General features: G+C 36.8%; 1 protein-coding gene across 1 annotated transcript; it reads left to right on the top strand.

Annotated features, from left to right (window-relative positions):
* The first annotated feature begins 362 nt into the window (after positions 1-362).
* On the top strand, positions 363-14,732 carry LOC125261473. The gene is made up of 5 exons (XM_048180038.1): positions 363-696; positions 1,162-1,488; positions 10,929-11,261; positions 11,578-11,925; positions 14,154-14,732. Exons 1-5 carry the CDS (start codon positions 651-653, stop codon positions 14,288-14,290), a joined length of 1,191 nt encoding a protein of 396 aa, XP_048035995.1. The 5' UTR covers positions 363-650; the 3' UTR covers positions 14,291-14,732.
* The last annotated feature ends 9,164 nt before the right edge of the window (positions 14,733-23,896 follow it).

The raw sequence follows: 23,896 nt of genomic DNA, 5'->3' as shown, positions 1-23,896 counted from the left end.
AATTGTTTCATGCTGTATGTATGTATGTCCTCTGAACTGCATATGTGAATTTTATGTAGAGACTTACTGTTTACATCAAATTCCTGCTTTAATAGTAGAGTAATCCTTGCAGGTGTCATCAATCCAGTCTGTGAAACGTCTCTGTTTATCTTCAAATTACGTTTTCAACGATGGTTTTCTTTAAAAATGAAGACTATATTTTTTGCATTCCGATTCCAACATCCAGAGGCACAACAAAACATTTTTCTCTTATTCTGTGGATTTTTTCACATTTTTCTTCAATAGCTTCAACTATTTTTCTGCAACCCGTATGCGCGCGCAGCTGCAAGTGACGTAATTGTGACGTCTGCTCCAAAGTGGTCTATAGAGCAAACATGAATAGTTATTAAAAATCTTAACTTCGTTCTACGCTGATACGCTATTACGTTACGGTTTCTGTGACCCGAGGAATGTGCACTAATGTTTTCAGAGTCACTTTAACACGAAACAGGAAACTCATGAATAATCACGTGTGCTCCGCCCAGCGTCAGCTTAGTTTATCTGGCGTCCAAAACATCTAGGCTATCTAATTTCGCTTTCATTTTGTTTGGATATATAGGCAAAATGAGAACAAAATCCACAATATCGACTCTCTTTTTGTTGTGGTGAAAATGAAGTTTTTATATTTTTTGATTTTGTGTTTATTTTTTGTGCCAGGTAAGACGTTTGTTATCTCTTTCGTTAAATGTTAATAGCTAAAGTGACCTAATTTCATATTGTATCAATAGTACTACACTTGACAGAAACAAACACTTGACAGAAATATATTATTTCTTGGTTATTGCTGTTTGAAGTAGCCGAGGTATTTGAATTACATGTGTTATAATCTAATAGTTATGAATCATGATTGTTTTCGTCTGAATCATGACGTGGGTTGTTCAGAATTTCCCATGAGATCATGTAGCTTAAGTTTGTCTGATGAGTGAATGTGTTTATCAATGATGTACTTTTGCAGTTTGTTTGCTTGTGTTACATTATGAATCCAGACATGTGTCTGTACCTATAATCATTATTATCTCAAGGGGAAAAAAAAAAAAATCAAATCACAGCACATTGCTTTTGTATAATTTTATCCAACTATTCCAGAAGTGTTTTGAAATGATTTGTTGGTTTCTTTTGCAGGTGCATATGATGATGTTGATACAGATAAAGTGTCAGTGTCAGTGATGGAGGGAGATTCAGTCACGCTACAGACTGATGTTAAAATAAATCAACAAGTCAGAATGACATGGTATTTTAATGACATTCGCATCGCTCAAATCAATGGAGATCTTCATAGGATCTGTGTAGATGATCTGTGTAAAGAGAGATTCAGAGACAGACTGAAGCTGGATCATCAGACTGGATCTCTGACCATCACAAACACCAGAAACACAGACTCTGGAGAATATACACTACAAACCATCAATAAAAGAGTAATTCAAAAGATCTTCAGTGTTGCTGTTCGTGGTGAGTAACATTTTAAAGCATGCTAAATATGCCTAAAGCACATCATTAATGTTTTTTAGGGGTCCAAGCACTAGACCAAGCACTTGTACCAAGTGTACACCACTACTCAGTCTGTTTTTGTATAGTAGTTGTTTTGTTTTGTTAAAGGGATAGTTCACCCCAAAATGAAAATTATCCCATGATTTACTCACCCTTTAAGCCATCCTATGTGTATATGACTATCTTCTTTGAGACGAACACAATCAGAGATATATTTAAAAATGTCCTTAGTCCGGCTTGGCCGTAATGGAGTGAGGCTGTGTTTGACGCGAGCTCCCGTTGAACCTTTAATTTAACCAAAACGTAAGGTGTATTCCTTTCCGTAAAACAGTGAACTATTACTGAACTACATCGGATAGTGGAACAAGTCCACCGCGGGGCCCTGATGGACACGAGGCTGAAGAAATTTAAGTATACTGAAACCTCCAAAACAAGGCCCAATACATCCTCGGACCAGAGTGCTGCCAAGAGCCCAGCTAAAGCGACCCCGCCCTCACCTGCGCCGCGTGAGATGGACGTAGAAGTATTAAAATCAGAAATCCTTCTCTCTCTGAAAGCGGACATCTCAGCGGTGATAAAGTCAGAGCTGAAAAATGCTCTCGCTGACGACTTCGAAATGCTCAAGAATGAGCTGAAGGAGGTGAAAACGGAGATAATTAATAACACCGCGGCGCTGAAGTCTGAGATCGACCAGGTGAAAGTTAGCATCAAGGAGGTAGAGGGGGGGCTATCAGCTTGGTCAGATGAAGTGGCTGCTTTACAAAATTCTGTGAGTGAGATGAAGGCAGAAATGGCAGAACTGAAATCGAAGTGTGAGGATATGGAAGGGCGGATGAGGAGATGTAACATAAGAATCATTGGTGTACCCGAAACTCCCGACTCCAGTACTACAACCTCTGTATCAAAGCTGCTATCTGAAGTGCTACAGTTGGATAAAGAGCCTGTTAATCGACCGCTCGCACCGGAGCTTAGGGCCGAAGAAGCCGGGCGGAAAACCTCGCGCCATCGTTGCTAAGCTTCATTATTACCAAGATTGTGTCCAGGTACTACGATGCGCTCGCACCCGGGGTCCGCTCCTGTTTCAACGGGGAACCAATTACCATCTTCCCGGACTACACGGCAACTGTGGCAAAAGCTCGGGCTGCATTCACAGAGGTGAGGAAACTGCTTCGCGACCGACAGGGAGTCCGGTACGGGATTTTGTTTCCAGCGCGTTTTCGGGTCACGTACAGAGGGGAGGACAGGGAGTTTACTGACCCAGACAAAGCTATGACTTATGTCAAGAAGAATATTCTCCCTTCCATGGAGGCCGCAGAATGTTCATGAGACTGATATTTTCAACTGAGCATAATACCTCTGACGTTCTGCGGGTACGGTAATCATGTGTATATTACTGTGCCAGATGTCATGAGGTACAAATTCACAACACAATGTTTACTTTTCTCTGTATACTGTCCCAATGTTGACCACCTTGAACTATGTGCCCTTAGACTGACATACTATCTTTTTTGGCTCAGCTTGGTTTAGCCCAAGCTGAAATGAAAGGCACGTTGCCTCTGTTCCTGATCATTTTTTTAGGTTAATTATGTCAGTCATAGATGGCTTTCTGTAAAGAGTCATTACACCTGATTTAATGTTATTTAAGGAAGTTAACTCAGTTTAGTCTTGATACTCAGTGTGATAAATATATTTTATATATAAGTTTACCGAGCATGGTACTGAATTGTTTTACTCTACACTTTACCATCTCTATTTTATTTTTGTTGGAGGCTCGACGGGAGCCCGAGTGCTTGGCTTTAGCGTTCCCAACCACAAGCACTTAATGTGTGGATTTTTTTCTGAGGGTTGTTGTGATCACCTTGTTCATTTGGGTGATGAGGAGGGGAGGGGGGAGGGTGGGACTACTGGACCGATCTACGAACTGGTGCTACTTTGCCAGACTTTTATTTTATTTTTGTGTACGTTTGTTTTTTATGTTCTTGTGTCTTTGGGTTTCATATATGGTGCTCACCTCTCTGTATACACAATATGGCCAATATAAATAATACAAGAGGTTATGATGGTTGCCCTGTTAACTTCATAAGCTGGAATGTCAAATCACTTAATCATCCGGTGAAATTGAAAAAAGTATTCTCGCACTTAAAACAGCTCAGTGCAGATATTGCATTCTTACAAGAGACCCATATACGTGCTTGTGATAGTTCTCGCTTGGTTAGGGGATGGGCGGGCCAGGTGTATCAATCAAATTTTTGCTCAAAGGCTAGGGGTGTTGCTATTATGATAAGTAAAAAAGTACAGTTCACGGTATCTCATGTGCAATCTGACTCCGCAGGGCGATATGTCATTGTGGCAGGAAAATTATACTCGCTCCCAGTTATTTTAGCCTGTATTTATGCCCCGAACTGGGATGACTCTACATTCTTCACAAATTTTTTTTCTCATCTACCAGACCTGTCATCACATCATCTTATACTCGGTGGTGACATTAATTGTGTACTTTCTCCTCTTTTAGATAGGAGTATTTCTAAGAGGACATCCCTGACGAAGTCAGCTCACACTATTCAGCTCTTCCTGAAGACCTATGGTGTAGCGGATGTGTGGCGGTTTCGTAACCCCACCTCTAGGGCGTACTCATACTTTTCCCCGGTGCATAAGGCGTATTCACGTATTGATTACTTTTTCCTGGACAAAAGAATTCTGCATCTCACGAAAGAGTGTGATTACGGGGCTATGGTCATCTCGGATCATGGTCCCTTAATCATGAAAATGTACATTCCTGATACACAATCTACATATCGTACATGGCGGTTTAACCCTCTGCTTCTGTCAGAAGATGAATTTACTAAGTTCATATCATCTGAAATTAAAGTGTTTCTCGACATCAACCAAACCCCAGGGATGTCGTCATCTACTGTTTGGGAGTCGCTAAAGGCATATTTAAGGGGTCAAATTATTTCATACTGTGCAAATAAAAGAAGGGCCAACACTGAACGTATTAAAAAATTATCAGATGAGATATTAGAGTTAGACAGGCTGCATGGTTATACCCCTTCAGCAGATGTAATTAAGAAACGCTTGTCATTACAGACAGAGTTTGATCTCCTGTCTACCAGACATGCTGAATACCTTATTTCCAAATCAAAACATGGTCATTATGAACATGGGGAAAAGTCCGGCCGAGCACTTGCTCACCAGTTGCGCCAAAGAACTGCAAATCAAACAATTCCTGAAATTAATGATGAATGTGGTCTAAAATGCACTGATAATGAGAAGATAAATTCCTGTTTCAGAAAATTCTACCAATTATTATATACTTCAGATGGGCCCAACAATCCTGTTCTCCTAGAAGACTTTTTTAGATTCCTAAAAATGCCTTCTGTAAGTGTAGAATTCTCAGCTGAACTAGAAAGGGATCTCTCAGTTAAGGAGATAGTGTCAGCAATTGGTGCCTTGCAAAGTGGCAAATCTCCAGGGCCAGATGGCTTCTCAACCGAATTTTTCAAAAAGTTTTCTGAAGAGCTATCTCCTCTGTTATTGTTAGTATATCAAGAATCTTTAGCCAACAACTCCTTGCCCCCAACCACGCGTCAAGCAGTAATCTCTCTATTAATTAAAAAGGATAAAAATCCCCTCAATTGTGGTTCGTACCGCCCTATTTCGTTGCTGAATACAGACGCAAAGATTCTTGCCAAGATTTTGGCACGTCGTCTTGAAAATATTATCCCCTCTATTATTTCGTCTGATCAGACAGGATTTATAAAAAATCGTTATTCATTTTTCAATATCAGGCGTCTATTTAATATTCTATATTGTCCCACTCCACACGATCCTGGCAATATTGAAGTGATGTTATCCCTCGACGCTGAAAAAGCGTTCGATAGGGTGGAGTGGGACTATCTTTTCAAGACTTTAGAAGCGTTTCATTTTGGCCCTAAATTCATCTCCTGGATCAGACTCCTATACACGCTCCCAGTGGCTGCGATTCGCACCAATAATAACTTATCCACCTACTTTGAACTGAAGCGGGGCACGAGGCAGGGGTGTCCTCTTTCACCACTTTTGTTTGCCGTTGCACTTGAGCCACTCGCATTAGCCCTGAAGCAGTGCCCCACCATCAAGGGGATACACCGGGCGGGTTCAGAGCATAAAGTGTCACTTTATGCAGATGACATGTTATTATTCATATCGGATCCCCTCTCCAGTCTTCCTGAATTATCGAGTCTACTCACAAAGTTCGGAAAAATATCTGGCTATAAAGTCAACTTTCAGAAAAGTGAACTTATGCCTATTTCTTCTGTAGATAGATCATATCTTGGGTCAATCCCTTTTAAATTTAGTCCTAAAAAAATTAAATATTTAGGTATATGGGTCACACATGACCACAAGGATCTTTTTAAGGCTAATTATCATCCCCTCTTAAGCAGCCTTAAACAAGACCTTGAGCGTTGGGACCCTCTGCCTCTCTCCTTAGGAGGGAGGATCAATACAATTAAGATGAATATTCTCCCTAAGTTTTTATATTTGTTTCAATCTCTTCCTCTCTATCTAACAAAATCTTTTTTTTCCAGTTTAAACAGTCAGATTACATCCTTTATATGGCATAAAAGGCAGCCCAGGATTAATAAAAATATATTACAGAGGCCCCGTGCAATGGGTGGTATGGCACTTCCAAATTTTATGTATTATCATTGGGCTGCTAATATAAGAGCACTGCTGTATTGGTTGAGAAATGATTTCACGGATGTCAATAGTACTGATTGGATGGTGCTGGAGAGGACATCCATTGGATCTACCTCCCCAGCAGCTTTATTATGTTCCAAACTACCTTTTAAACAGCCTATCTCAGCCTTCACCAATAATCCAGTTGTTATCCATTCAGTTAAAACATGGAATCAGTTTAGAAGGACCTTTAATCTCACTGATCTCTCACTTGATGCACCATTGATAAAGAATCATATGTTTGTCCCATCAATGATGGATGAAGCTTTTAGTGTTTGGGCAGGAAATGGGATAGGTACATTATCTGACCTCTACATTAGGAATAGATTTGCCAGCTTTATACAATTGCAACAGAAGTATGGTCTCCATAAATCGCATTTCTTCAGGTATCTGCAGCTTAGAGGTTTCGTGGCCTCTAATTCTGACTGTTTTCCTTTGAGGCCTTCTGAATCTCTGCTTGAAACAATTTTAAAATGTAAAGTTAACATAAAACAAGTAATAGGCAGAATTTATACATTGCTCAATACGTATAACTTGAATAGTCTCGATTGCCTAAGAATTAAATGGGAAACAGACCTAAATGAAACGATTTCAGAAGAAACCTGGCAAAAAATTATACAGCGTATCTATTCTTCCTCTATATGCCTCAGACATGCTGTGGTTCAATTTAAAATAGTGCACCGTCTTCACTGGACCAAGGATAGATTGTCTAGAATTAAAACGAGTATTGATCCTACGTGTGATCGGTGCAGACAGGCTCCTGCCACACTATTACACATGTTTTGGTTGTGCCCTAAGCTGCATAATTTTTGGCAGTCCATCTTCGAGGCATTCTCTGAAATATGTGGAAGAACAATACAACCATCTCCTTTGATTTCATTGTTTGGTGTGGCTCCGGTAGATGCCACCTTTTCTGGGCGCCACCTAAATATGATGGCCTTCTGCTCTTTGTTGGCTAGGAGGCTTATTCTTTTCAAATGGAAAGATGCTCTCCCCCCAACATATGGCCAATGGATTAGGGAGGTTATGAGTTATGTTCACTTAGAAAAAATTAGATACACTGTAAGAGGGTCCACTAGAAAATTCTATACAATCTGGCAGCCTTTTATCTCCTTTGTAGAAGGCACGGCAGCTATTAACATGTCTATGTAACCCAATTGTGTGTGCAATGCATATGTGTATTTTTTTTATTTATTTTTTTTTATTTTTTTTCTTATTATTATTTATTGATGATGTCATTTTATTTTATTTTATTTAGATATTTGAATTATATATGTATGAATCTGCAGACTCATATCTGAGTATGTCTGGTTGCATGGTAATTTGTTGGGGTCCAGTACATCTGGGTGGGGGGCATAGGGGAGCTGTTTGGGTTGTTTGTATGTACAGGAACTAGACTTGACTATTTCATGTGAATATTGTTTATCTTTTGTTTGTTATCTTTGAAAATAAAAGAGACCTTGATCAAAAAAAAATGTCCTTAGTCCTCCAAGGTTCATAATGGTTGTGAATGGGGGTGGGGGGTTGTGTTTTGAAGTAAAAAATAATGCATCCATCCAAAAAAATGGTATCTGTGCATCCCTAATTTCGATACAAGAGAAGAGAAGCTTAAATTTGTTCCACAGCCCTATCAGTTTGAACCGCGAGAGGCATCTAAGCTTATACTCCTACATCCTGCGTCATACATCGCGTCAGAGGATTACTCATTTGGCACAAATCGACTTGCGCATTATGCGTACGGTCATCCGAAGGTAGCTAGTTATTTGAATTTATAAAGTTTTAAATGTGGATATTTTTCTTAAAAATACAACAAATCGCTTTGCTTCAGAAGACTTTGCTTTTATTATTATTATTTTAACTTTAAAACATGGCCCTCATTCACAACCATTATAAACCTAAGAAAACTAAGGATATTTTTAACCATATCTCAGATTGTGTTTGTCTGAAAGAACATAGTCATATACATCTAGGATGGCTTGAGGGTGAGTAAATTATGGAATAATTTTCATTTTTGTATGAACTGTCACTTTAGGATTCTTTAAATGTACTACAGACCAGGTATTTATTACTTTCACAAACCATCATGTATTTGCTGGCTTTCAGCACAAATCTCCTTTGTGAGAAAAAGAGAAGTTTAAAGATTACAGGTTTCTGTATGTCATCCACCCACAATGACTTCTGGGGTTTTAATGGTTCAGTTCTCTCAAGTCTGCATTCAATGCATCCTCAAAATCAAGAAAACATTCAGGTACTTTCAAGGGTTCTCTGTTCTTAAGTATTGATATCGGACTGATGACGAGAAACTTTGCACGAGAAACATTGACAAGCATTTAGTTTTTTCTGAGTGCAGAACTTGCGCTCTTCAGTTATGTCAGAATTGTCAGACAAAACAAGTCACATTTCTCAATGCCAAACTGAAAAGAATTTAGGTCTTTCCCCATCTACCAATATTGTGAAAAGATTCCAGGAATCCAGAAAAATGCAGTATGTGTAGAGCAAGGCAGGACACCTCAGTTGAATGTGCCTGACCTTAGAGCCTCGGGTGGTGCTGCATGAGAAACCTGTAACTGCCTCAACCACATTAAGTGTAAGACTGCTATAGGTCTGATTTTTAAGGAAGGGAACCGCCAACTTACATAGACATAATCTAAACCAGGTATAAATAACATGAAACAGTCAGGCAATAAAAATCTGTTTTTGTGCAATTTTATATAAATAAACCAACAAAACAAAACAACAAAAGATACTGAAAATAAAACAAACAATGAGCATGTAAGAAAAAAACAGACTGTACGAATGTAGGCAGGCTCAACTGTAAATAGTTTTTACAGTCCTTGAAACCTAAGGGTGAGAAAACCAGCCTGATATAGAGTCAGTTGTAACAGCAGTGCATGAGTTGAAATGAACATCAACCCCAAAACGCAACCCCAAAAAGAAAAGTTAAATCTTTACAATCCTCATGCATGAGATCCAAGTGATCCACAAGGTGAAGTAAAGATACAGTTCATGGATGAATATCCTCTTTTGAACTCCAAGCAATGAATGGTAGCCATACAATTGCTAGTAGCAATAAAGAATGGTGCTCGCGACTTAACTTTAGCAATGATGCCATTTAGGAAACAATCTCAAACAACACAGAAAAACAGAGAAAAAGCATGTGCATTGATTACAAACCCATACAGAAACCACACCAGAAAATATATAGAATAAGTGAAGGGAAAAAAGAAAGATAAGAAAATACTCCTTACATTAATTGAGCTTAAAACCAAAGTTTCCCAATCAGGACTCAAAGTAGTTTGTGGTAATGCAGCAAGTAAGCCATGCTTCGTCTGAATCCCAAATGGCACCCTAAACCCTCACGGTCTTCCTCTGAGTCCGCACTTTCGTGACGTACAGAAACCTGTAATCTTTATGAATGGGACTACTGTCTTGTGATCTTAATGGACGTGCGCACGTCTAAGTCCACAAGACCAAAAGTGCTTAGAAGTGGGCCATTTGGGATTCAGCCATCCTCTGCCCAACAAATCTGACTTGCTCTTCTACACACCTGGGTATATACACTAGAATCCCTTGGTGCCTCTGGTGGCATGTAGTAGTATTACACTCAGCCAGACAGAATATGGCAACAGGCATGTGCCTGTTACAAACTGTCATGCTGCTGTGTTAAATACTGCCACATGGGCTCAGGAGTACTGTGGAAAACCAGTTTCACTTGACAGTCTGCCGCTGCATCAAGAAATGCAACTCGAATCTCTGTTACACAAGGAGAAATCTATACCACAGTTATATGCAAAGATAGCAGTGAGTTCTCTGGGCCCGAGCTCATTCTCAGTCTCAAATTCTCATTCCCAAAGACGAAAGGCATTTTCATCAGCGAGAAGTGCAAAAGCAAATGTCGGTTGATGGGTGCATCAATGCAAACGGCATGAGTGACTTGCATTTGTGTGAAGGTTCCATTGACTTGAAGGCATATATTGGGATTGTACAGTACTGCCATATACTACATCTTTTATAGAAACTCCATGGTTATTAGATCAAGACAATGCCAGGTCTCATTCTGCAAGTACTACAATAGTGGTTTGGTAGACACATGTGGATGTGACTTACTGGCCAGCTGATCTGTCTCCTGTTGAAAATGTTTGGCCCATCATGAAAAGGAGAATCAGACGTTGATGAATACGGACTAATGAGCAGCTGAAGTCTTGTATCACTTTAACAATTTGAATATTCAATTCCCAAATGATTAAAAAGGAAAGGTGATTTGACACAGTGGTAAACGTACCTCTGTCCCAACTTTTTTGGAGTGTGTTGCAGCCATCAAAACCAAAATTTGTTGGTAGGTTGGAAAGTGAAAACATTGGGAGTCTTGTCTTTTTAACTGTTTTGGAATTGAGGATGTACAATCTGCTTGGCTTTACTGCAAAAATATAATTATTTTAATTCAGCCAAGTAGTCACACCATAGTGATGCATACATGATGCAATTTGACAGGTTAGAGTTCACCAAGCATGAACTTTAGAACGCAGTGGAATGTGACCGCACCTTTATACTGTTTGTTTGCATGTGTCACATTATGAGCCCAGACATATTTCACCATCTACAACGATGTATGATCTGTAAAACAAGAACATTTTCACAGCACTTTTTTTAATAATGGCTTTTATGACTGTTGATTTCTTCAGGTTCATCTGGTGTTGGATCAGAGGGAGTGTCAGTGTCAGTGAAGGAGGGAGATTCAGTCACTCTACAGACTGATGTTAAAATGAACCATCAAGACAGAATTAGATGGTATTTTAATGACACTCGTATCGCTGTAATCAGAGGAGATCTCAGTTTTATCTGTACAGATGTTCAGTGTAATGAAGGTACTGAGAGATTCAGAGACAGACTGAAGCTGGACAATCAGACTGGATCTCTGACCATCACGAACATCAAAAACACAGACTCTGGATTTTATCAACTACAGATCATCAGGAGGAGAATCATTCAAAAGATCTTCAATGTTGCTGCTAATGGTGAGTCATTTAACATTTAAATGCAGGTTAATATGCCTAAATCACATCATTATTAATGTGTTTATTATAGCAGTGGCATTCAAAACTTTAGATTTATTCTGTTAATTCTCCTGTATTTTACTTTACACATAGATAATTTCATCAAAACACATTTGCTGTGAAAGTAGAATTTGTAGACAACCACAAATTCGGATTAAAAAGTGGATAAGTATTGCTTTACAGACTGAATGTCAAAAAAATGCATGTATCTACATTTCTCTCAAGTAATTTATGGTATTTCTTTAAAAAAAAACAGAGCTGTTGTTTTGCATTTCAGATGTTCCTGCTGATGAACAAGATGAGTCAGTGAAGGAGGGAGAATCTGTCACTTTAGATCCTGGTGGAATAAAAAGCCCATATTATGTGATGATGTGGTATTTTAATGACATTCTCATTGCTGAAATCATTGTAAAACCCAATAAGACCTATATCAGTGTTCACTCTGAAGATAGTGATGAGAGATTCAGAGACAGACTGAAGCTGGATCATCAGACTGGATGTCTGACCATCATGAACACCAGAAACACAGACTCTGGACTCTATAAACTACAGCTTGTCTACAGCATCCACAGCCACCACAACATCAGCATCACCAGTGTAAAGAGATTCAGCATTACTGTTATTGGTGAGTGTAATTTAGGTTCACCTTTTCTTTTGTGCAATTGTCAGTTTTTCTTCTGAACACTGCTGTTTCATGTTGAGCTCTCAGGCCCTGCCCAGACAGCAACATAGTGTGGCCCAGATTCGGCCCACATCTGGTACATGTGGATTACATGTGGATGTATAAATGGGGTCTAAAAATTTTTGAGCTTGTCCACTTTTGATCACTTTCAGAGGTAGACGACAACTCATTAGACCAAATTGCGTTTATGTTGTTCGTGAGTTTACGTGTTCAAACAGCCACGAAAGACCAGATCTATTCTACCTCTACTGACATTACAGTGTCTACTGAAATAAAAGGCCAGTGACTGCCAGCTACAGCTGCTAAACAAAAACAAAAAAACATAAATTTAAAGCATTTTAATTGTGCAAAAAAACATTTACAGAAAAATGCTTATTTTACAGGTATATATGCATGAATTAATGTAACTGTATATGTCACTGCCTTTAACTAAAGCAACATGCAGCAGAACATAAATGTTCTCCGGCTCATCCTGGACTGAAGCACAGGCTCTACTCTTCAGCACAATGATGACCCACAAAACACATGATACAGAAACCCTTTAAATCCCAACAGAACATGAAACACTAACAGATCTCTCAAGATCTCAACATCTTCACTTATTACAATCCAGACATTATTTCTTTTATACTAAAATATTTAACTCTGAACATCACAAAACCAGCTACTAAAGTAACAACACAAAAAAAAGCTGTTGATTGTCACCATTGTTGAGATTCATGTTGATTCTTGATATCTCTGTGCGCCTAAAAACTACTTAAAACATTTCTTGTGTAATGACTTAAAAAAAAAAAAAATGTCAGATTGTCATAACACTGATGCTTCAAAGCTATATTGTAAATCATGTGAAATTAACTGCTAATGTATTCATGTATATTTCATCCCCAACATCATCTAATGAGATTTTCTTTATATTATATGTGCCTTCAATGCCACACACGTTTTTGTTTTGCAGCCGCTGCTGCCAGTCGTTTGACCATTATTTTAAGATCAGTAGTGAGGAAGGATATGTATATCCCTGAATAAAAGTTTGAATTTGGATCTGTGCCTGTCATAACTTGAGAGAGAATTAAAGATTGATCATTTACTGAGTTCAATCAGGCGCATCACAGGATCCACATTCACAAACAACAGCTTCTTCTTTGCTGCTTTTTAAGCTAAGTTGAACTGCAATAGACTGCCATAAATATTCACATACAACTTTTAAATCTCAGACTACAACAGTTCCTCACACAAAACATCACATCCCCAAGATCTGGATTAAATTATCACAGATATTTTAATCAATTCAATGTTTTAAAGTGTAGTATTGTTTATCTTTGAAATGCCAAGCCATAACAGATGAAATGTTATCATTTCAAATGAAGTCAATTGTAAATCAGTCAAGTCTAAAAAAATTAAATAAAAATTCCTATACCTATCCTTTCACTTCCTCTAATCCCTCTCTGTTGTAGCTTATGATACTCTGAGCACTCCCTAAAACTTGTATTGTGAGCACTTCTTGTGTCTATTTGCCTCGTCATGACGACTCGCTTGTTGTATTCCTCACGTGTAAGTCCCTTTGGATAAAAGCGTCTGCCAAATGAATAAATGTAAATGCAAGTCAACTGCATTAAAGTGCACTTAATTGGCCCAAGGTCACAATCTTGATTTGGAGCAGATGATCACTGGATTGATCTGGATCACACTCCTCCCACCAACATTTGGCCCTCATGTTGTATGCCGTGATCCATGCTGTGCCTTCATTGCCACACATGGCTCAGCTCTGGCTGACAGGATACATGCCATTGCTGACAGGAGGCCAGCAGTGCCAGCTTAGCCACATTCGGGCCAATATTGCTTGCTATGTGGGTACCCGCCAATTGACCCCACCTTTGAAGAAGTGGTTGAAAGTGGACAAAAGAGACCAAATAAAACAGGTGTAAACAGGAATGTGTCTTCTTGTCTACCAAAATATATCTTAATAATACCAGCTGTAAACAACGCCTCAGGTGTGATGCTGTGTCAGTTGTTATTCTTCAAACGCCACCAGATGGCGCCATTAATCAGTTAATCTAAATTCTTAAACTGATGACCAAAGTAGAAGGATGTAAATATCAGAACAACATAATGGTAACACTGACTGTCAGTCCACCTCTTGTAATAATGTCTGTCTGTCTTTATCTTCACAGATTCGACTCTGCCTTTGGGTCTTATAGTAGGAATAGTTGCTGCTGTTGTTATTGGTGTCCCACTGGTGGCTGCAACTGTAGTTTGTTTATATCACTTGTTCTTCAAGGGGAAACTTAAAAGCACTGAAATATTATGACGTGCAATTTTTCTTCTAAATGAATGGTGGTGTGAATTTTATATCAGTAGGATGGTAGGGCCCTGCTTTAGTGCCAGGAAAATAAATTTACACTGTTACACGGTTATCATAACCGTGTGATGGAGATTATTTGCCTTCACTGGAATGCTCTACCAGTCCAGACTTTTAGCAGAAGCAGGAAGTGAATCTTAAAATGAATGCTTAAAAACATTTTTTCACAACATCAATTTTCAAAAACAGCTTTTGTAATTTTTTTTTTTTTTTTTTTTTTGTAACCTTTAACTTTGTATGTTTTCTTGTATTTTCCAGTTATTCAGACTACTGGTCAAAAGTTTGAAATAATTAACATTTTTAATGTTTACATGGAAAAACAATGGAAAAGTACACTAAAAACAATAATATTGTGAAATGTTATAACAATTTTCTATTTGAATATATGTTACACTAATTTATTATTGTGATCAAAGCTGAATTTTCAGCATCATTACTCCAGTCTTCAGTGTCACACGAGTCTTCAGAAATCCTTCTAATATGATTATTTATTGCTCAAGAAACATTTCTTATGTCTTGCATTAAAAAAAAAAATCTTAAGTTTTTTTTTTCTATGTAATTTTTGTTGCCAGAATTAGTGTAGCATGTGGTGATTGTGCCACATCCTGAAACTCAACCACAGACTCAGAGGGTTTTGTACAAGGTTCCTTACTTCTAATGACGACAGGCGCATATACAACACATTCCTCCGTGTTACCAATCTGTAAAAAAACAAAAAACAAATACAAAATGTAAAATATTTAAAATAAAACAAATTCAAATTCACTTGTAGTGTCATTGGTTCACAGGTGTTCCTTGTTTAGTGATGTAACTGCTGTTCGGTGAGTTTTATGTTCATGGTTATTTTTGCTCACATTTATTTTAATAAATACTGCATATGTGTTTTTCATACTTACCTCCAGTTGACATTTGTTACACACACACACACACACACACATGTATCTACTATTGGTCAAAACATTACCAATTGGACTTGGACACCTCACTATTTTTAAATTTCTAATATCATTAAGTCTTGTTCATTAAGCCTGCATTTATTTGATCAAAAATATTAAAAATAATAATAAAAAATAATATTGTCAAGTATTATTAGAATCAATGGTATTCTATTTTAAAGGTGCCCTAGATTCAAAAATTGAATTTACCTTGGCATAGTTGAATAACAAGAGTTCAGTACATGGAAATGACATACAGTGAGTTTCAAACTCCATTGTTTCCTCCTTCTTATATAAATCTCATTTGTTTAAAAGACCTCCGAAGAACAGGCGAATCTCAACATAACACTGACTGTTACGTAACAGTCAGGATCATTAATATGTATGCCCCCAATATTTGCATATGCCAGCCCATGTTCCCAACATTATGAAAGGGATTACACGTCTGGATCTGCACAGCTGAATCATCAGACTAGGTAAGCAAGCAAGGACAATAGCGAAAAATGGCAGATGGAGCAATAATAACTGACATGATCCATGATAACATGATATTTTTAGTGATATTTGTAAATTGTCTTTCTAAATGTTTCGTTAGCATGTTGCTAATGTACTGTTAAATGTGGTTAAAGTTACCATCGTTTATTACTGTATTCACGGAGAGAGCCGTCGCTATTTTCATTCTTAAACACTTGCAGTCTGTATAATTCATAAACACAACTTCATTCTTTAGCCATGGAACTCATCAAACTCATTCATAAATGTAAACATTCAAATAAACACTGTACTTACGCGATTAGCATGCTGCATGACGAACACTTTGTAAAGATCCATTTTGAGGGTTATATTAGCTGTTTGAACTTTTTTTATGTTGTTTAAGGCAAGCACGAGCTCTTGGGGCGTGGAGCACCAGATTTAAAGGGCCACACACCCTGAATCGGCTCATTTATAATGATGCCCCAAAATAGGCAGTTAAGAAAATTAATTCAAAAAAAATCTATGGGGTATTTTGAACTGACACTTCACAGACACATTCAGGGGACACCTTAGACTTATATTACATCTTTTAAAAAGAAGTTCTAGGGCACCTTTAATATACTTTAAATATATACTTATTTCTGTGATGTGATACCTTTCAGTGAGTTGTAATGTATCTTTCAACATACCTTTTTTATGCATTTTTTTATACTATAACTTGTAATAAAGTAGAAGACAAGTCTTGTGCTTTGTGCAGCTGCTTGAACTGAGTGATCTGTCATGTCAAAGAGGCATTTATTTTGGAATTTTGTGATAAAATGAACAGAAGTAAATAACAAAGAAATTATTGGATGGGGGCACGCTGCAAATAATGTTTGGTGTAGAGAAAATCCATGGACCTGGCAACCCTGGCCCAGGGTTAAATAGAGCCTGCTGTAATGTTGTTACTTTTAACCGTTAATGTATTATTGTCGCGTTCGCTTTGACAGCCCTAAATTCAACAAAAGACATTTTCTTAGCACACAGTATGAGCTGCCATCTGACATGTTTTTCTGCCCCCTTTTGATTGACAGGATATAATCAGCCCAGATCATTGGCCGTTTTAAAACAGTCAGGGAATGGCCAATGAAAACAACTGCTGTTTGCTACCGATAGCAATTATTACCCAATACATTGGTGCATCCTTAAAAAAAAAAGGCTAATGATCTAATATGGTGCTGGTGTCTGTGATGGAACATTATTTAGACAAAAACACAAGCACACACACTGATCTACATCTGACTCACTGCTGAATGATATAAAGACACATGACACAGGAATAAATTGTCTTACCGATTTATGTGCGTTTCTTTTGTAGAACACTGGCTCAGTGTAAGTTATCTCATCTTCAAAAGTCTGAACTGTTTCAACAGCAATAATAGATGCATTACAACAACAAAACGCAGGCTCTGTTTATTTAAAACATGTTATTAGGGCTGTCAAAGCAAATCATTAGTTAAATTTGACATTTCAACTTTTTTATGCACACACAAAGTCCCTAGCAAAGTATATTTTATCATTAAACAGACATTATCATTTATGAAGATGAACAACAGTGAAGCTCTGTTTCCTTGCACATCTAAGATGGGGGACGTTGTTGTTTGAATGAATTAATGCAAATTTGCATTACTGCATTTCCTGTGTTTTGATGCAGTTGCAAAATGCAGAATTTGTGTTTTTTGTTTGAATGTGACGAGTTGCTGCCCATTGCCGTTAAACAGATTCTGTCATGTATTCTGACACGAGGAATGCCAAATTCAATAATTATGCATTATTATTTCCATTGCTTTTTTATAAAAAGGAAATAGATAATAATAATTGTGATTAAGTGATCATTTGTGCTGTCGATCAATCAAAATATTTAGAGGATATTTTTGAAGTATTATTTGTTATAATACTTGTTTGCAACACTTGCCTTCTCGATCAGTTTTTCTATATTTCTTGTAGATCCAGAAGATTCCTACTGCAGCAACAAGCAACAGAGATCCAGCAGAGATCAACACTATGTACAACAAAGGTAGGCTTTGACCTGTAATGGACAAAATGTGCCATGAATCTCTACATTTGATTTATCAAACATCAGCACTGTATAACTGAGAGTAAATCAATATTAATATCACCGTACCTGCACATGTGTGACAGAGGTGAGTGATGTCCAGATGTTGAGTCTGGTTGCTGATGGGATTGTTCAGCACACAGCTGTAGGTGTTTTTATCCTGATATTCCACCTCCAGAGGTAGAGAGAGACTGATGCTGAGATCAGACACACTGATGCTGGACAATAAACTGTTTCCTTTGTACCAGGAGAGAGTCACATGACTCACATTCACAGCTGAACACACCAATGAACATGATGATGATGATGATGATGATGAAGAACATTGTGAGTTACTGCTGATGACAGGAACAGGCAGACGAGCTGAGAAAGATAAGAAAATCAGAAGAAATATGGATAAATCTAATCTACATTCTTATTTTCAGTGTAGTGTGTTGACGGTCAGTAAGTGTTTCCTACTTTAAGGAACATTCCATAAAGTTGCATTCAATCGACAGCATTTGTAAGGTAATGTTAAAGGGTTAGTTCACCCTATGAAATTTCTATCATTAATTACTCACCCTCATGTCCTCATTAAGCCCTCAATCCAAGAAGTTTTTTGGTAATGCTTTAGATTACAACCTGGAAAGTACTACGTAATTACAACAAATTTACAGTGTAACTTTCGATAATTATATAGTGTACCTATAAAGTAAGTATGTGTAAGTATAGGGGAACAATATTAGTGGGTGAGTAGCCTAAACAACAACAACAAAAAACACAGTCTGATATCACTGACTCCTAAACCTTTATTTGAAAAACAACTTAATTAAAAACAGGTCTACAACACTTATTATTCATTTATTCATTTTTTTTTTTTTAAATCAACTTTTCATTTCAAATTCTACTGTCCTGACAGAAAGTAGGGGAGAGCAGGGCTGGTTGGGTCAAGTGTTGGTTGGCACGCAGTTAAATCCCAGTACACTAGAGGGCGCTGCCACAAAAATCTAACATTAAAATGACTGCCCTCTTGACCAGACCACACCCATTTACTGAAATCATTCAACTGTCACTAACTATTGAGGTGAGGACAACTTTTCTATTTTAGAGTCTCAAAACAAAAAAAAGTTCTCCCCACTAAATATATTGTAGAACTGTGATAGATAGAGATATATAAAATGTAAGGATTTCAGTTTATAGAGATAGGAATCATCTATATTTTGACAGGAAATTTACAAGTTTCTGATGAGCTATGCTATGTGGCTAAGTTCATGTCAGTAAAGAGGTGTGGATGGGGTTGGTTGACACACTGATTTGTAGTATAGCCATTTGGTTAAAAAAAATTATTAATTTATGTATTTTACATGTTAAAACAATGAATATAATGTAATATAATATAATGAACTAACTTATGTTATGTTTACAAGTCAAAATGGTCAGAAAATATTTAAGAACAACGGAGAGAGGAAAGACTGTCAACCAACCCCATCCACACCTCTTTACTGACATGATGTTAGCCACATAGCATAGCTCATCAGAAACTTGTAAATTTCCTGTCAAAATATAGATGAAATCCTTACATTTTATATATCTCTATCTATCACAGTTCTACAATATATTTAGTGGGGAGAACTATTTTTTGTTTTGAGACTGCATTATTTCTGTTAGTCCTAATACTACACATGCACACACACACACCCCACACATAGCCTACAAACTGCTGTTTAGTTCAAATAAATATACGATCTGGTTTGTTTTGAGTTTTATAGGAATAGCCGGCCTGGAGAAGTTTGTCTTCAGTGCCACGCATACACACACACGTACAAACTGTTGTTTAGTTCAATTAAATACAATCTATGGAGAAAATGGGCTGAAATTCTGTTGAATGTTTTTCTGTTTTGAATTAAATTTTCAAGTTTTTTACATTTGTCACCTCATTCTTTGTAACTATAGCATCTGTGCCAACCAACCCCATTGCCTCCATACTGGGGGCTGGTTGGCACAAGTGCACAACATGAATTAATGATGAATTTTAAAGGAAATAGGAATCATTCGAGAATATTAAATATATCTGTTGATTAGTTGAGATCATAACCTTTCAGTTGATACTGGTTAGACTATTTTCACATATAACATGACTGAGAAATATGACAGAGAGTGAAAAGTGTGCCAACCAACCCCGCTCTCCCCTAACATGTTTTGTCTATTTCTTGTTGTTGTTATTTGTCGCTTGGCTTCCTTCTCCAATTTATGAATCTTAAGAAGGAATCCCATTAAAAGAAAATACAGTACACCCAGAAATTTTCTCATAGTTTAGGCTATTCATCTTTTTGCTTCCGTCCAGCTGTCACCGGCGCCTGCATCAGAGTCGACTTTGTGTTCGACGAAGCATATTGTAGTGAGCAACATGAAGCTTTCATGACGTTTCAGAACTGCTGTCTCTGTTATTCTGGTTTGATTGTTTCTCATTATCTGTTATTCTGTGTATTTTGTTGTGAGCATTAATAAAAAAAATAAAATAAAAAAACTGACGGCATCCAACATCCGACTTTTCGCGTGAGTTTCTCAGCACGCTTACGTCACGCTTCAAATTATATCAAGCATGAACTCTCATCCCTCTCATGCACGCGCAGGTGACAGTTGGTCGAAGTTTAAAATTTTCAAATATTTGGTATTTTTCTTACAAATACGTATCGTTTCACTTCAGAAGACATTGATTCATCCATTGGGGTCGTATGGATTACTGTAGCTATTGCTGTATGTGCGGTTTGATGCTTCGACTTTTAGGAACACGTGAGCTTGCATAAAGCATTCCCAAGATTATTCATTTTTCTAAAAACCTTTGTTTGTGTTCATCTTAAGAAGGAAAGTCGTATACATCTCAGATAGCATGAGGGTAAAAGATGAGTAAAGGGTGAGCACATTTCTGGGTGTACTGTATTTTCAGAATAGCAGATGACATGGGATTCCCTCTTAAGATTCATCGGTTGAAAGAAAGAAAAAGAAGAAGAGGAACAGGAGGAGGAGGAAGCCAAGGTAGAGAAACAAATAAGAAGTGTTGTAACTTTAAATCTGTTTTGAAATAAGTTGTTTTTCAAATAAAGGTTTCCAAGTGATATCAAGATTGTTTGCGAGGTTTTTTTTTTATTACTCTGTAACTACATGAAACAAGAGTGTCAAGCACCACTTTAATTCACAGACCTCAATGTCACTCTGTAACTGTAACGGTGTGTGTCACCACATGTGACAGTAACAACATGAAACAAAAGCATATTTCCCCATGTATTAAAAATGATTGCAATAGTTCTTTCTACTTGCCTTGAAACAACTTAATCAGTGCACTTTTTTGCTAAATTGCTCCCAAACATAAGATTGTTGTCTAATAGTAGCCTATAAGTACCCCTTAGTTCTAAAATACTTACAGTATAAATAATTTGTTATTTTTCTGGTTGTTACCCCTTTATTCCCCAGACTTTACATATTGTTCCCCTATACTTACTTTATAGATACACTATATAGCCTAGTTATTGTTACGCTGTACTCTCCGGGCTGTAATCTAAAGAGATACCTTTTTTTTTTTTTTATCTCCCATGGAAAGCAATGAAATTACCACATTCAAGTTCCATAAAAGTAGTAAAGACTTTGTTAAAATAGTCAACGTGGTGGTTGTGCAATCATTTTTTTTTTTTTTTTCACTAAGAATAAGAAATATGTTTTTTATGCTAATTATATCACATATTTATTTTATTATAGAAATTATAGCATAGAACGTAGAACTGTTACAAAAAGGAAAAAAAACAGATCCATGTGTGAGATGATAAAATAAATACACATATTAGAATTGAATAAACATAATAGTGTTTCATAATATATATTGTATAATACTGTATATATACCTGTAACAAATTTAGTTACATTACTATAACTATGTTAATCATATAACACGCATCTACCTCTTAAGCAAACTAAACCTGGAACATAAACTGCTCCAAAACAGGTGTTCAGAGAGTAAGTTGCTATGGCTACTTACATAACCTGAAGGTTACCTCCTTTTTTGGAACCTAAAGTTGAGGTTATCTGCTTGCTTACTCTTAAATATACCCAGGTATGTCACATAACCTGCTTTCTGGAATACCCCCCAGTTGTTCAACTTTAATGTTATGAAGCGATGAGAATACTTTTTGTGTGCAAAAACAACACAAAAATCTGTTCACGTGAGCAGCGCGACACGCGTGTGATGCTGACGCATTCTGACATTAAACACGGAAGGTCTGCAATGTCTGTCTGCAAACGATATGTGTGCTAATGGTTTTAGTGTGAAAAATCTCTTGCTAACCTTTTTTGTTGGTGTTATATCTTTTAAAACTTTGTAGCTTTCATGCCTCGAACACTAAATGACTGTAAAATTGTAATTTAGACAGATTTGCAATTCAAATAATCCATGTTTTGAGAGACTAATTAATGTGTTTTTATTGAACTGCAAGCGTAGCATTTCTAGAATTAAATCCTTTAGATATTGACCCCAATGACTTCCATTATAACACTGTTAGAAAATGTGAATGTTTGAGAAAATGAGGGAGGAGTTAAAATTCTGTATTGCGGTAATCAACCCCACATGAAAAAAATACTGTAGTAAGCTATAGTATTTACTATAGTAAACATCATCAATACCATCATAAATTGTAATATACTGTAATATATTATAGTATTTAATACACTTTGTTAATGAATACTACAGCATACAGATAAAATTTAATAAATACTGTAGTATACTTCAGTTTTTGAATTGTTGCATATACTATACTATAGTTATAGAAAACTTATAACACTATTGCATAAAGTAATTTGTTTATATTACTACAATAGATTTACAACAACAACAACAACAAATTCATTCAAGTTACATAGTACCTTTATCATATAGTATGTTTCAAAAACACTATATTTACTATAAATTACTGGTATTTTTTCATGTGGTCCTCTGTAAATGCTGTCTTAACTTGTATCAAACCTAAAATATTCTTGTTAATAAACAAGAATAAGTGAATATTTGAACAAACGACATCTCTACTCACCATAGACAGAAACACTGAATGTTTTTGATGATCGTTTCGCTCCACTTATCTGTAGTTCATAAACTCCAGCATGTTCAGTTTTGGTGTTTGTGATGGTCAGAGATCCAGTTTGATCGTCCAGCTTCAGTCTGTCTCTGAATCTCCCATCAGGAACATCATCATATGTAGATAAGACTCCAGTAGCTCTACTGATTTCAGCTATAATATAATTTTCAGCTCCAAAATTCCACAGTATGTCGTCATCTTCAGGTATTTCAGTAAGATCAGTGTATAAAGTGACAGAATCTCCCTCCATCACTGACACTGAATCACCAAACACACCTGGAGAACAAGTAGTTATCATATCATGTGAACACTGTATGGCGTTTTATCAGCAATGGAGTAAAATAAATGGGAATTATAAAATTAATTACAGGTTAAAAGGTCAATTTTGCTGGATAGTTTCAATATCATTATTATATGGGACATTTAGATCTGATTCTCACTCAGTGTTCACATAATATTAGACTAAAGAATTTCAGAATTTTGTTTTAAAGAAAACTATGTAAAGGATTTACTTTTGTAATCCTTGAAATTAAAATATTTTAAACAGTGTGGGATTTTGACAGCAGATGACGATACATATACATTTACATGGTTTTAAAATATTTTTAGCGGTAGAAGCAGCTTTATTCCTCTGTAATGGAAAGAAATTAAGATGTAAAAATTATTTTATCACTTACCAATCAGACGGCACGAAGACAAACAAAACAAAACAAACATGTGAAACATTTTCTTCAGTTGTTCAGAGTCTGTTTTAAGACTATCTACTAAAAACCAGTAGTGTGCTAAATCCTCCCACAGCAGCGTTGTCCCTCCTTGTTCACACACACAAACGCACACACACACACACACACACACACGCACGCTGAACTTATGTTATATTTAGTTATAAATGTTCTTAAGATTTGAACTGTTTTTATTAGTGTTAAACCTTCATTTTTATCTTTTAATTTGA

Source organism: Megalobrama amblycephala, unplaced genomic scaffold (genome assembly GCF_018812025.1).
Source record: "Megalobrama amblycephala isolate DHTTF-2021 unplaced genomic scaffold, ASM1881202v1 scaffold417, whole genome shotgun sequence".
Lineage (NCBI taxonomy): Eukaryota > Metazoa > Chordata > Actinopteri > Cypriniformes > Xenocyprididae > Megalobrama > Megalobrama amblycephala.
Note: the sequence above shows the minus strand (reverse complement) of the source record. Positions and strands in the feature narration are given on the sequence as shown.